General features: G+C 44.0%; 1 protein-coding gene across 1 annotated transcript in view; it reads right to left on the reverse strand.

The window, feature by feature from the left end:
• LOC129833294 (E3 ubiquitin-protein ligase SMURF2) overlaps positions 1–15,902 on the reverse strand; it is a 56,755-nt gene that overhangs the window by 27,200 nt on the left and 13,653 nt on the right. The window contains exons 2-3 of the mRNA XM_055897780.1: positions 1,861–1,899; positions 122–230 (exon numbers count right to left, since the gene is read on the reverse strand). Coding sequence (XP_055753755.1) covers positions 122–230; positions 1,861–1,899 — 148 coding nt within the window. The remainder of the gene's footprint in view (positions 1–121; positions 231–1,860; positions 1,900–15,902) is intronic.

Here is a 15,902-nt window from a genome sequence, read left to right on the forward strand (position 1 = left end):
AGGTAAGGTTTCTGTTAGATACACAGTTTCACATCTAGTCACAGCTGCTTCTATATGGATGGTATGTCAAGCGCAAGCTCTGCGCTATCCATTATGTGGGTTGAGTGATGAGGGGACTCACAGGTCGTAGTGCTGGTTCCACTTGGGGTCGAGGGTGTTCTTCACGGTGTCTGTGGAGTGACATTGTCCTGAGCCGTCCACCACCACTTTGGCAAAGGGATCAGGGAGGCCTGCAGGGGAACACACACACACACTTTGCCTCAGCACACTGGCCTGGCCAAGGACAGGCTGTACTAGGAGAAAATGTTACAGGCATCACTCCATCATTATTTGATGATTTCATTATGCAGATGGAAGTGAGACTATCCGGTTTCTGAAAGGGGGAAAAGAGGTTATCTGAAGAAAACTACTTTTGATGAATAACATTCTATGACAGTCTAGGAATGGCTGATGTGTGAATCTGATAGTGTGACTGAACCTGAGCCGAGTGACAGATATCTAGAGATACGGGTGGACATGACATATAGTATACTAATAGACAGACCTGAGGGACCTGTTGGATGACATTTACCTGCACATAGCCTGGGTGTGGTGGACACACAAGCTCACAGACACACACACATATGCCATGCAGGCCCACACAAACAAAACAAACTGCACTTAGAAATACATCTCTCCGTATACATAAACACACTATCCCACAGAGACAAGCCTGCCTTGCTGCCACACAAGGCAGAGTTCTTTCCACCCAGGCCCTGACTGAGTGAGTGTTTACTCAGCCCCTGAGTGCTGGAATGGGAGGAATGGGCACCAGAGAAACCACCTGAGTGAGGGACCTTAACACACTCACTCTCCATGACAGCCTGACCCAAACACACCCAAACACTGGAGCCACTATGGACACCTAGCACACACTGAAATGCTGTGCTGTTTCACTCTGAAATGCACTAGCTTTAAATGACGGTATAAACGTTTTATTGATATCCCATACTTAACCTCTACAGAATTGCCCCAATTACATTTGGGCAGACTTAATACAACATTTTGAACATCCCTGCAATGGTTCATTGGATCAGTCTAAAAATGTACACAAACACTGCTGCCATCTAGTGGCCAGAATCAAAATTGCATCTAACCTGGAATAATACATTGTTACCTTTCATTGCATTTCAAAGATGATGGGAAAAAACGAGAAAAAAAAACGTGTTTTTTCCCCTTTGTATTATATTTTAACAGATTAAATGTGTTATATTCTCCTACATTAATATCACATTTACACAAACTTCAAAGTGTTTCCTTTCAAATGGTATTAAGAATATGCATATCCTTGCTTCAGGTCCTGAGCGACAGGTAGCTAGATTTGGGTATGTCATTTTAGGCGAAAATTGAAAAAAGGGTCCGATCCTTAAGAGATATTTCAGACCTGTGTGACTCAATGCATGAAATGTGAATGAAACAAAGGGAATAAAATAGTCCTAGTTTATTGATAATATATATATATATATAATATTCATAATAATATTCATAATAAGCTACATCATTGTGACGTGGTGAGCTCATCTTTCTCCCCACAAACATATCAGTAGTAACATTACAGGCTACTAACCCTTTCCTCTTTGCTGGTGTATTGTAGTGGTTGGTTAAGTGTGTTAGCATGGCGTTCTGCTGGTAGGGAACTCTAGCAGCTGGCAGCAGGCCCTCTTTTATCAGCTCAAACTGACCCACATTTTACATTTCTCACGGGGAATACATATCTCACACTGCAGACATCAAAGCCCTCAAGCCCCCTGACTATGAAACTATAAAGCCATTTAACATGGAGTCGAGGATCAGAAACACAGCTTTCACTGGGTTACTTACGAAAGAAATCTTTCTTCACCAGGTTTTTGGCACAGAGGACTGAAAGAGAAGAGGACAATGAGGTGTTATTTTTAATCGTTGCAGATAGACACATATTACACACTGACAGGCTGTTGTGATCGTGTTGTTACATCACTGCCAAGGGAGAGGTTTGTGCAGGGCTGAAGTGATACACTGCTGCTCAGGGAACTGAATCGCAAAGCGCTCCATCTTGGATATGGATAGCCCTGGCTACATTACATAAGCAGCAAGAGCATTTCTTTTATAATGTGTAATGTAAGACAAGTAATGTGACTTTTAGGTGATAGAGAAAACACATGAACATATATCTTTAGCCAGACTGGATTGTGCCAGACCCTATATCTCCACATTTGAGTGTGTGTACTGATCATAAGCTGACAACCAGGTGATGACTCAATGACATGAGGAACTCTCCTGTTCCGCTCCAGAAAATAGACCCACATCAACATGCTATATAGCTATAGTAGTTGATTAACAGCAACTCAATCAAGAAAGTAACTTGACGATAGTGCATATGGGCACTTGTTGGCGACATGCTGAATCATAGGGGATTCGCAGATTAATTCAATATGAACCATTAAAAGGGAGGGGCATACTCTTCCCCACAGCAGCCAGCCTGCAGCAGCAGAGCAGTAGATTGGGCAGATCCCCAGTGAGAATCATGGAGGGGCTGCTGAGGCAATGAGGCAGAGACACTTAAACACCCTCCACTGGGCCTGGATGAACGGCCACCTGGGTGTCCGGAGCCACCGACACACACTCAGTCACTTACTCAGCCCCTTCAGTAGAGACACAGCCACAGGCAATAATGGCCTTTCTATTGTACTTCAATTACCTTTGTGTATTTGGTCTATGTATTTTTTGGGCCATCCCGGGCACATCCCACTGATCAAAATCCACCCACTATGCTCACTACCAGCGCTGTTCAATACCATCCCCATAGACGCCAGCTGCGGTGTGACAGCCGTCCATAGCTGCCATGTGAGTCGATTTCAGATTTTTGAGACATGAAATCTGTCTCATGTCTGGTGGGCCCCGAGGCCGTTTGTGTGTCTTCTCTCTACAGAGACCCGCTCACATGCAGGTGTGTCCAGACTTTACTATGTTAACACAAATAAACAAAGGCAGGCCCATAGGGGCAGACAGCAGCCTAAGCTATTGAATCTACAACCACCGCTATTCATCTGCCCCTCCCCACCCACCCACAGCTAAACACAGGGAGAACCACAGTGCTTACACTGCATGTGAAACATAACCTGACTCCTAAATAAATTTAGGGCTGAGCTGAAACAACGTATGAGAGGGAACAGAACACCCTTTAAGAGTGCCATGGACTGAATTAAACACACAAATCACAGACCACAGTGTGAAACACAAACATCTACACATGGTGTTTACTGATACACTCAGCACACACAAAGGGTTTCTGGGTTTAATGAAAATTACACCATTAAGATGGAGAGGAGGGAGAAAAATAGGTCTCAACCGAATCTAAACCCTCTTGGGGGATGGGAAGGGAGAACATGCTCGACAGACGAGGAAGAATTTCTTCCAGCAAACATCCCTGGGAATGTGTTCCGTTCCAGTGAAACCCACCTCATTACTCAAACATCTGGTATGCATCTCTCTCAGTCAGTCTCACACAGACACTGTATGCCAGTCATCACACACACCACAGGCCTCAAAGGGTCCACAACACCTCGCTCTGCACACCCGCTCTAGCTCCAGTGATCTAATTAATTATTTACAGGCAGAGAGGTGTGAGAGAGAGAATGTCGGGGTGTGAGGTGCTGTGAGGGGGTGAGGAGTTGTACGAATCAGGTAACAGCACTCTGTGATATCACTATTCAGGTCTGGCTTCTTTTACAACCAAATACGGACAGAACGACATACAATGGGTCCTGAAAACTAGCTACATAGTGTGTTTCTCAAAAGTAGATGATTTAAACAAAAGAAATGGACTCTCAAAGCTGTTAATTTTCTGTCTTTTTACAGCTGCAGCGGAGCAAAGCTACAGGAGATGGACATGAACAGTTAAAACGTTACAGGGAGTCCCAGTGAGAAAGGGTAATGGTGAGTCTCATATAGCCAAATGTAAACTGGGAGAGAGGAAGAGGGAAGAGAGAGGAGGCCGGTGACACAGTAGGCCTGTCTGACTGTGGTAGAGAAATGACACATCACGGAACACCAGAACTTGCAGTAATGTCCCTCTGACCGGGACATGAAAACCAACGGGCCTTCTGTAAGCATACATTAAACCTAGCCATCAATACAGCGGGAAAACAACACTACACTTATACATGTAAAATATAGAACAGACCGAATTACAACCGAGCACAGCGGACCCAAGACAAAACCACTGAAATTACAGAGATAACCAGACAATGGCAGCAGAGAAGCCAATGATGAGATAGACTGCAGGACATGAATGGAGCACCGGGCAGCAATCATCATCCAATGTAAGCCAACCATCAGAACATGAGAGGAGTTCTTATTACTAGGGCCCTGTAAAATCTGTGATGCGGAGAACGGCGATGGACATTAAAACAGAATTCAACCATATAAATTGTTTTATTGAACTTAGTAGGGAATCAACTAAATGTTTTGAAAATTAATTAATTTGAGCAAGCTTGTCATACATAAGACATGAACAGAATACATCAGTGATATGTATTTCCTGCAACTTTCTGAAGAGTTAAACGAGAATTCCCCATCTGTGTATGCGCAGTGAGGGCGCCTACCACTTTGTATAGTCGTTAGCGATGATGCTAATGAAAAGTCTTCTGGTAGATGGAAAGGCTTTCCAAAAAACCTTCTCAATTAAATGTTAACTACAAAGTAACCTATGCTTAAATAGATTATTTGCATCAATCTAGTGGGTTTTTATTCCATGTGTAACTCTGTGTTGTTGTTTGTGTGGCACTGCTTTGCTTTATCTTGGCCAGGTCGCAGTTGTAAATGAGAACTTGTTCTCAACTGGCCTACCTGGTTAAATAAAGGTGAAATAAATCAAATAAAAAATTTGTTTAGCAAATTCTACCATCACATACACTACAAAAATAACACTAAATAATAGCCTCTTGCTATGTGCTACACCCCAAAATCTACATTTATAAACAATGTCACAGACCTCAAGTGGTCTCCTGATGTGGTTTAAGCATTGTTGTGGACTTAGAACATCCAATTTCGTTGTTTTTCTATATAAAAAAAGTTTGATTTTGAGAGTGAAAACCTGAAGAAAAGTTTGAAAACAGAAACCTTGAAAAACTAAACTGAGAATACGGAATCAGGCAAAAAAAATAAAACAGATTTTCTAGGGACCTACATTACATACAGACAAGCGTAAACTCAGACACCATGGGCCAACTGCCTCTCCTTCAGTCAATATATAGCCTAACCACCAAAATACGTGGTAGGATAGGTAGGTCAATGTTATGCAGGTAATGAGCAGATAGTCTGACTGATCACGTAGTAAACTAGAGAGTGAAGACCGGCTGTAAACTATAATGATGTACACATATTTCCGTGAGTCCGGCCCTGACTGTCTGATGGGTTTCCCTGGAAAAGGGCAGCTAAATTAACCTACCGTGGCTAAACATGGCGGGCTCCAGATAATGTGAGCGCTGGTTGACCCCAGGAAAGGGAACAACGCCGTGGTCGGATCGGGCTCTATGCCAGCGGCTCAGCAGGCTTCCCCCTTGGACGGACGGACAGACGGACTGCAGTAGGAGCCCGGAGATGGACCGGCTAGACGGTACAGGGTGTCCCGGTCCTCTCTTCAGGGGTGTCATCCCTTATGGGACGGAGGGCTGAATCGTTCGGCTCTGCTTTATACTTTTACAGGGAGAGGATTCAGTGAGTTATTGAATCTTACATGAACACAAAGGGTTATGGGATCCTTGGTTTGTACCTCACTGTCACTCCTTGTGGCCTCATTTTGGTTAGTTAGTGATTTCTCATGGGCTCTTTCCCATGGTAGCTGAGCACTTGCCTCTCGTGTGTAAATCTGAATGTCAAACAGCCACGCTCTTAAATGTTTCCCCGATGATGGTTGTTTAATACTTCTCATGGTATTACATACACTACATGACCAAGAGTATGTGGACACGTGTTCGTCGAACATATAATTCCAAAATCATGGGCATTAATATGAGTTGGTCCCACCTTTGCTGCTCTAACAGCTTCGACTCTTCTGCGAAGGCTTTCCACTAGTTGTTGGAACATGGCTGCGGGATGATCTTGCTTCCATTCAGCCACAAGAGCATTAGTGAGGTCGAACACTAATGTTGGGCGATTAGGCCTGGCTCGCAGTCGGCGTTCCATTTCATCCCAAAAGTGTTCGATGGGGTTGAGGTCAGGGTTCTGAGCAGGCCAGTCATGTTCTTCCACACCGAGCTCGACAAACCATTTCTGTATGGACCTCGCTTTGTGCACAGGGGCATTGTCATGCTGAAACAGAAAAGGGCCTTCCCCAAACTGTTGCCACAAAGTTGGAAGCATAGAATAGTCTAGAATGTCATGGTATGGTGTAGCGTTAAGATTTCCCTACACTGGAACTAAGGGGCCTAGCCCGTACCATGAAAAACAGCCCCAGACCAATATTCCTCCTCCATCAAATTTTACAGTTGGCACTATGCATTGGGGCAGGTAGTGTTCTCCTGGCATCCGCCAAACCCAGTTTTGTCTGTCTGACTGCCAGATGGTGAAGCGTGATTCATCACTTCAGAGAACTTGTTTCCACTGCTCCAGAGTCCAATGGCGGCAAGCTTTCCACCACTCCAGCCGGCGCTTGGCATTGTGCATTGTGATCTTAGGCTTGTGCACGGCTGCACAGCCATGGAAACCCATTTCATGAAGCTCCAGACGAACAGTTCTTGTGCTGACGTTGCTTGCAGAGGCAGTTTGGAACTATCTAGTAAGTGTTGCAACTAAGTACAGACGATTTTTACATGCTCTGCGCTTCAGCACTCGGCAGTCCCGTTCTGTGAGCTTGTGTGGCCTACCACTTCGCGGCTGAGCCGTTGTTGCTCCTATACCTCTCCACTTCACAATAACAGCCCTTACAGTTGACCGGGGCAGCTCTAGAAGGGCAGAAATTTGATGAACTGAAAGTCGCTAGCTCTCCAGTACGGGCCATTCTACTGCCAATGTTTGTCTATGGAGATTACATGGCTGTGTGCTTGATTTTGTACACCTGTCAGCAACGGTGTGGCTGAAACAGCAGAATCCACTAATTTGAAGAAGATACTTTTGGTGACGTAGTGTATTTACAAGTAGTTTCTAAATAGAAAATAACTGATGAAGGATCTGAATGTTGAGCAAGCAAGAGAACTGTGGGGGGACAGTCAGAGAACCACCCTGGAGAAAGAGAATGGTTGCACATCCCATCTCACCAACACAGAATATTGCATTAAACGGTCCATAAGCCACTGAAGAAACATAGTAAACACCATATCGCTGACAGAAATATATTGGCCATATGATCCAACCTATGGAACACCCCCATTTAATCTACTTTCTACCACGATAGCTCTGTTTAATGACATAAAGTTAAATGATTGTCCCCATTTCCTGCCAGCACACAGAATTCTTTAAATGTATGGGTTTATAGTCGGTCCTGAAGACAGGAGCCTTCCCTAAGAAAAGGAAACCGGCCAGCTTGCACCTACAGGGCGGCATCGTAAATCTATTTTTATTGGTCACGCCGGGCGCACTTTCTCATACTCACACACTGACAAATATATAGCTCTCTCCATCCAGGCACATAAACATGGCCACACACACACATTTCAAGCATTTCGCTACACCAGCAATTACATCTGCTAAATATTTGTATGTGACCAATTAAATTTGACACACACATACATATAGAGAATGCAACATCATGGGCACTTGCACACACAGACAGAAAAAGCGCTACACTCATAATCCTGGGAAAAAATGTAGAAATGTAAAAAACATTATTTTGGTTAGTTAGAATCACATAATTTATTTCCCATGTCCACTTTTAACAAAATTATGTTCTCAAGGAGTTGCGATCGAGTAATGTATCGAGTAATGTACTTGCCAAAGTGAATAAGGGTGAAGGGTTTGATTGGTAGAGAGCTAGCTGGAGAATCAAAAATTGTACAAAAAAAGTGACAATTCTAACCAATTCCGCCTTATTACCCATGTGGAAGGGTTTTGACTAGATGGGATACAGCTTTTGTCATATTTTTCCTAAAAAGGTTAGGAGAACTTACACAGAAGGTTAGGAGAATTAGGTTAAGGTAAGAAAAACTTTTCTACTTTTGACGTTCATTTGGCAAAAGCAGTTTCCCTTCTAGCCATGACCATGCGGAAGGAACAATATCAGCCTTGTCCAAAATCCACCCCTGGTGCCAAACGAATTTTCCAAAAATTTCTCACCCTGTCTACCCCTACTAAACACTCCGGAAAAACATCACGTAACCCTCTGCATCCTGGCGCATCTTAAATCCTCAGTCGCCATAGCGACGGCGGTATCGAGTCAAGGCTGAGAGAAGGGTCTCTCTGTGTGTTTGTGTTTCTCATTCTGGTCGCGCTGCCGCCAGCTCAAAGACCCAACGACTGCAGTGTGACTGACAGGGAGGAAGGACAGCACAATTGAGCTGCTCACAACAGGAGAGGAGTAGGCTAATGAGTGTTGACATTTAAAACTATGAATACAGTAATGGAGAAGAATACCACACACAAACAAACACACACTATAATACAGGCGGGCTCAGAGGCATTCCTAATTGTTGAATAGCAGTGGAATGAGTTGAGTGTGGATATGACAGGGTGGACAGAGTAGACTTGTAGTGTACAGTTATTCAATGGTGTCAGCCTTGTACCAGGCGCGGCGCTGCAACATCAGTCAACTAAGGTATCTATGGGGGTGACAAAGTGAGTAATAGCTGCTATATATCACAGCTTGAATGCTAATGATAACCACGCCGCGCGTGCTTCCCTCCATCACCAGGCTGTCCACACAGCCTTCATAGGGAACCGGGATCACATGCAACTCTGATAAATGACAAAAGCCTTTTAGGCTAACACATTCTACATTTACTCCACATTCTTATCTAAATGGCCCACAACCAAACAGCTGGAGAGGAATTTGAAGCTGCAGCTGGACACACATTCAGAAACCCACCCACACACACTTCCCTCTTATGACCCATGAAGCCTCATCTCTTAATATCCTGTTAAAGATGTGGTATCACTTAATGTCCTCCTACAAGCCCTGAGTCATTGGCACCGACAGGAACAAACAAGTGGAACATATCTAATGACTAAACTGGAACATAACCGGCATTCCAGCATAGGAAGCAGAGGAGTTGTGTGTCCTCCTTCTGTCGGACAGTCAGTCAGTGGGTTATTAGTCACATCATAGGTTTCCAAATCACAGACCAAACTAGGTAGTTTCCCCAAAGGGGGGGGGGTAGGGGGGGGGGGGGTCAGCAAACACCACAACTTCCTGGTCTTCTCGGTCAAAATCAATGAACAGATAGGTTAGAGGCAGGCAGAGACCTTGGGGGTAAAGTTAAAGTTCCACCTATAGAGAAGGAGAAGTGGGTGAGTCTCTCCCAGGGCTGGACACAAAGAGACCCAGTGTCCGGGGACTCAATGCACCCCACCACTCAGGCCACCTGGGGAGGGAGAGGTCACATGACACACTGAATGAGCAAACAATCACTAGCCAAAACAAAATGGAGGCACTTCAGCTGGATCCCACACATCTCCCGCTCTCTCTCTCAAACACACACTCAAACTCTACCACTCGAATGATAACCCAATGGAATGGAACATGGGAAATGGATGCTGTGGGGATAAAAGGGGGATTCACAGTGCTGCCCTGGTGTACAGCTCTGTGGTTAACCATCACACTGGAGTGCCTGTGGAGGAGGAGGAAGTGGGGGTGTGGGAAAAGAGAACTGCCTTATAAAAACCCAACATTACCAGCCTGTCCAAAGTCAAAATCAGGTCTGGAATTTAACAAAAGAAAAAGAGGGACATGTCAAAATCAACCTCTTTCAGTGTGAAATCATAATTGCGTGATCCAAAACAATAGTGCTGCTGCTGCTAACCCCTGCACCACCCTTCCCCTCCACCTGGTTCTCCTAGTCCAGTGCCCTGACCCAATCCACCAGACAGTCTGACATCTCCCTGGAAAGACCCCCTCCTCCCCTATCCCCTGCCTGCCTGCCTGTCTCTAGCCCTGTTTTGACTCCAGGACTGAGCGCTCTCATTCGCAGCATTGTTCTTCTGTAAACAAAAGGCTTCCTTTTCCCCCAACCACTCCTTCTTTCACTGCGCCTTAAAAAAAGAGAGAAGAAAGATGGAAGGAAGGAGAGGGAAAGAGTTCAGATTAACAAGTGTTGGAGGTGGACCAGGTCCTAATCTGTAATCACCAATCCGCTTCCTTCTGCAGCCTGATCCATCTCCTGGTTTCCCCACTCTTGAGGGCGAATATCCCTCTGCTTCCAGCCAGCCCATTAGGCGCTGGTGGGTTCTCAAATCCAGGCCTAGGCTCTCATTCCAAGAGAATGTGAGTCTTATCTGGGCTGGGGCTTCCATTGCCTCTCCACAGAGGAACAGTGACAGGACAACATGATTCACACACACACACACACACACACACACACACACACACACACACACACACACACACACACACACACACACACACACACACACACACACACACACACACACACACACACACACGGGTTCAAAGAGAATCGAGACAGTACAATAAAGTCCTCATGGACATTCTATAGGGTAGTCGTAGACTTTAAATGAGGGTAGATCATTTATATGGCCTATGTGTTGTGTGTCATGGTATGTCTGCCTGGGCTGGCTGTGCTAACATGAGCGTGTCACACGCTCCAGAAAGCCCTGCGTAGTGGGACAGTTCAGTAGGTTTGCCGCTGGGCAGGACTCTCCTCTCTATGTGTGCACTCAGCTCTGCTCCGGACAAAAGTGGGTTGTTTTTTAAAGACCTTGCCACACAACTTAACTGTAGACCTGAATGTTGCCTAGTTGGGCAGGGTGGGGGTTAGTGGGGGAGTGCAGAGTAGAATTTCATCAAACCCAACTCTTCAGAGCGCAAGTGTGGAAATGTGGTTGGGCCAATGGACTGGTAGAAAATATAAATATCCAAGGCATTTTTTACATTTTAGGAAATCCACTTATGTAAATATGCTAATCTGATAAGACTTCTGCTGGGCAAATAAATGCTGATATTAAGAGTCTAGGTAGGAGCTGAGTGATCGGGGAAGAGGCTGCCAGGAAAATCTTTAAAATTAGATGTGGGGAAAAAAACACCACCAAGATCTCATCATCTCACCTGTCACTTCAGATCATAAGGAAAACAGAGAGCAGGCTTTTAAGAAAACATATTTTCACTAGGCTCAAAATCATAGGAGCATTCAAAGACATGCTTCATCTCCCACACTCTAGAAGTGCGCCTAGATAAATGAAGGGTTCTAGCTTTAATATCTCAAATATTTGTCATTGTGCTCCTAAATTTATTTGCGTGTGCCTACATTTTTCACACGTGCTCCTTATAAAAAATGTCAGTGTAGAGCCCTGCAACAACTAGGGAATGGAGAGGAAGGTGGGAGAAAACCTGCTGTGATTTACATTACAGCCACAAAAAATATACAGCTGAATTGGATCCCCAGGACTACTATTACACACTGATGGACAGTGGAGCTGACATCAGGCACATCTGTCACACAGTCACTGTAAAATGACAACGCATGTTGGAATTACAGAGGACTCAAAATGTTCCACATACAAAAATATAAAAAACATAAATGTCAACCATCAGAGATGTGCTCCAAGAAACCTCTCATTATCATACTTAACACACCAGTGATGAAAAGTGACGACAGAACTGTACATGTTCTGATGTGCTCAAACTAAGAACCTGTACAGCCAGGTGACATGATGTCTGGTTGGACTGTAGAGAATGTCCACCAGGGGGAAGGTGGCATTCATTGTTGCCAAACTGAACCATTCTCCTGATGAAGACCATGAGGGAAGCGCTATTTAAAAAATATATTTCACCTTTATTTAACTAGGCAAGTCAGATAAGAACCAATTATTTAAAATGACGGCCTACCCCGGCCAAACCCAGACAACGCTGGGGTAATTGTGCGCCGCCCTATGGGACTCCCAATCACGGCCGGATGTAATACAGCCTGGATTCGAACCAGGGACTGCACTGAGATGCAGTGCCTTAGACCGCTGCTCCACTCGGGAGAGACAAGAGTCACACAGAGTCAGTAAAGCAACCTTTCACTGCTAAACATGTCTGACCATGCAAACAAAAGGGCTGACGACATTCTTGGTGTGAGAACATGTCATCCATCTTACATCACCCTTTCCTCTATGAGGCCTTGTGTAATTGCATAAGGAGTCCACATCAACTATTTTGAGAACCAAAAAGAAGGAACTCATCCCCATGTTTTTTGCTGTATTTTTGGTACCCCTGCGTAAGTAGGCCTACATGTGTTTTTTCCACTGAGTGATACAATGTGCCTGAGAGGAAGTCATCCAGTCGAGTAAAGTCTTCCACAGCACTGATGCTTAGTGAGGAGTCAAAACAGTGAGCACTCAGCTTCTGCCAGCTTGCACCACTGTTGGCTGGGACTGGGCAGTTTAGAGTGGCTGCATGGCTCTCTAAAGCTCTTTGGCTCCTCTGCACTTTCTGATGTAGACTAATGGAGGAGATGCCAGGGTAGAGCTACAGAGGAGAGAGGGATATTACTAACCTGTTTAACAGGCATGGAGGTCCGCCACGGCCTGGAGCAGAGAAATATTGCTGCTCCCGTCATTTTCCTCCCTGTGAGTTTGTTTCATAAAATGATTTCACAACTCTGTTTGAGAGGAGGGTTACATCATGAGCAAGCCACGATTTGGGCCATGCCAACCATCACACTGCCTCGAGTAGACTCTGATTCTTCTTTTCACCTGAACAGCAACGTAATACAATGAATGTGCTCCATCCCTTAACCTTGAAAGCCTATAGGTGAAGACACAACAAGAGGGTAACCTAGGCCCTATGTACCGCCAATGATTTGGGCATAATTACATGTTTTCAAAGTAAAAGAGACAATGTAGTCCACACACACAACATGTAGGCTAGTCACACAACATGTAGTCTAGTCACACAACATGTGTATCTGTTTATATGCATTCTTGGGGGACCCAGTCATCCTTGATTGTCAACATTAGGTACAGTGAACTCCAAAAGTATTGGGATAGTGACGCATTCTTTGTTGTTTTGGCCTGTACTCCAGCCCTTTGGATTTGAAATGATACAATGACTGGGGTGCAGACTGTCAGCTTTAATTTGAGGGTATTTTCATCCATATTGGGTGAACTTTTGAGAAATGACATAACTTTTTGTACACATACCCCACATTTTAGGGGACCAAAAGTATTCACGTGTGTAGTAAAATAGTAAAAAGATAAGTATTTGGTCCCATATTCATAGCACAGTGACTACATAAAGCTTGGGACTCTACACATTTGTCAGATGTCAGACATTTGTCAGATATATTTTTGTTTGTTTTGGTTGAGTTTCAAATTATTTTGTCGCCAATTTAGATGAATGCTAAATAATGTATTGTGTCATTTTGGAGTCACTTGTATTGAAAATAAGAATAATGTGGATGCTACCATGACTAATCCTGAACATATCATGAATAGTGATGAGTGAGAAAGTTAGACGCACAAATATCATACCCCTAAGTCATGTTAACCTCTCCCCATTACAATAACTGGGGAGGTTAGTTCTTTTTGGGGGGTATGATATTTGTGCGTCTAACGTTCTCACTCATCATTACTCACGATTCATTCCGGATTATCCGTAATCATTAGGGATGCACACTATATCAGTGAGCATATCGGAATCGGACGATATTAGCTAAAAATGCCAACATCGGCCCGATGTCTAGTTTAATGCCGATGTGCAAAATCTGACGTGCATACGTATAAAATACAGCGCTACACAGAAGAGGGTTTACATGAAATGTTACATACACAACTGGACACGATGGAAACGGACACCTTAACAGTGTGTACCGAAGAAGAGAGGCCACGGACAGACAGAGCTGAAACTTCACTGCTTGACATGTATGATGAAATCCTGGTTGAGAATGAAAAGACTGAAAAATTAATAACGAAACAGCACAGCAAGTAAGTGAAAGAAATAGGTTTTGATTATGTTTTTCTGGTAATGGGGACATATGTAAATGAAAACAAAGACCTTTTTGGTCAGTGTGGTGTGGTGTGTGTGTAACCTATATTTAAATAGGCAAGTCAGTTAAGAACAAATTCTTATTTACAATGACGGCCTACCCCGGCCAAACCGGGACGACGCTGGGCCAATTGTGCACCGCCCTATGAGACTCCCAATCACGGCTGGATGTGATACAGCCTGGATTCAAACCAGGGACTGTGGTGACGCCTCTTGCACTGAGATGCAGTGACTTAGACCGCTGCGTCTGTGTGTGTGTGTGTTAACTATACTAGAATGCTTAAAGACCGCTAAAATGTAAGATATTGGTTATCGGTATCGGGTTTTTTGGCAAGGAAAATATTGGATATCGGTATTGGCAAAAAATATCACTGCATCCCTAGTAATCATTATATCATCCATATTAATGTAAGTGTTTAGAAACATTCTTATATACAATAAAAGTGACTCCAAAATGACACAATACATTATTCACCATACATTTATATTAGGCACAAAATAATCTGAAACACAACCAAAACAAACAGCAAATGTTTCCAACAAATCTGTAGTCACAAACTTGATGTAGTCACTGTGTGCTATGAATATGGGACCAAATACTTACATTATTACTACTTTAATATACATAAGTGAATTTGTCCCAATACTTTCGGTCCCTTAAAATGTACAAAAAGTGCTGTAATCTCTAAATGGTTCACTCGATATGGATGAACATACCCTCAAATTAAAGCTGACAGTCTGCACTTTAACCTCACAGTCATTGTATCATTTCAAATCCAAAGTGTTGGAGTACAGCGCCAAAACAACAAAAAATGTCACTGCCCCAATACTTCTGGAGCTCACTGTATGTGCAGCTGACAGTCATTGAGCTCCATGATTAAAAACCATGAGCGAATGGCATAATGTGCAGGTGTCTACCATAAACAGCTTTTACTGGGTGTTTTGAAGTGTGTAACACGTGTCTACGCACCATTGTGTCATGTCTGTCCCAGCTTTAGCAATTGAGGGATGTGGGCAGAGTTGTGCCATGCTGCTATAATGAGATCATTCCAAGTCTGGGCAGCTCTGATTAGTGTGCAGGGAGATGGGGTTAATAAGGAGGCACGGTCAAAACTTTGAGATCTTATTTCTTGCTCTCACTTTGAAAAGGGTTATGGCCACTTATATGACAGCCACGTTTAAAAGCTTGAACTTTTTGGGGTGTAAGATGTAGCCTAGTGCATTACACTTTAGTCACCTGTGGCCCCTCCCCTGATGAGTCAGACCAGGGCTGTAATTACACATCCCATCTGAATGATAATGCACATTGAAACCTTGACCTCATACTCTAGACTTGACTGGCTGGAGTGTCTGCGGCCTCTGATCCAGCTAAATCAAAATGAATCATCGGGCCATTGTTGTGATTGTTTTAATGGAGCGGTCCTAGATGGGGAAGGTACTTTCATAATGATTTTCCACCTAGCAAGCCACAACTTATTAAGCAGACAGTTAAACAATACACGGTCAATCTCGCAAACAAGGCGAGTTAAAAAAGTTAAAAAGCCTGAAATCTGACACTGAGAGTCCCTCTTCTTTCTACAAGGATAAGTTTACAGACCTCATTCTGGAGAGTCCCGATAACTCTAGGACTATGGAATGAGTTGAAGGCTGTGCAATCATGTTGAGAGTAGTCCCTGTAATAACAGCGTTAACTGGGTCCTCTCAACGAGACCTTGTATGCAGCCATTTTAAAAGAAGGATACCTGGC

Source organism: Salvelinus fontinalis, chromosome 34, assembly GCF_029448725.1.
Source record: "Salvelinus fontinalis isolate EN_2023a chromosome 34, ASM2944872v1, whole genome shotgun sequence".
Classification (NCBI taxonomy): Eukaryota; Metazoa; Chordata; class Actinopteri; order Salmoniformes; family Salmonidae; genus Salvelinus; species Salvelinus fontinalis.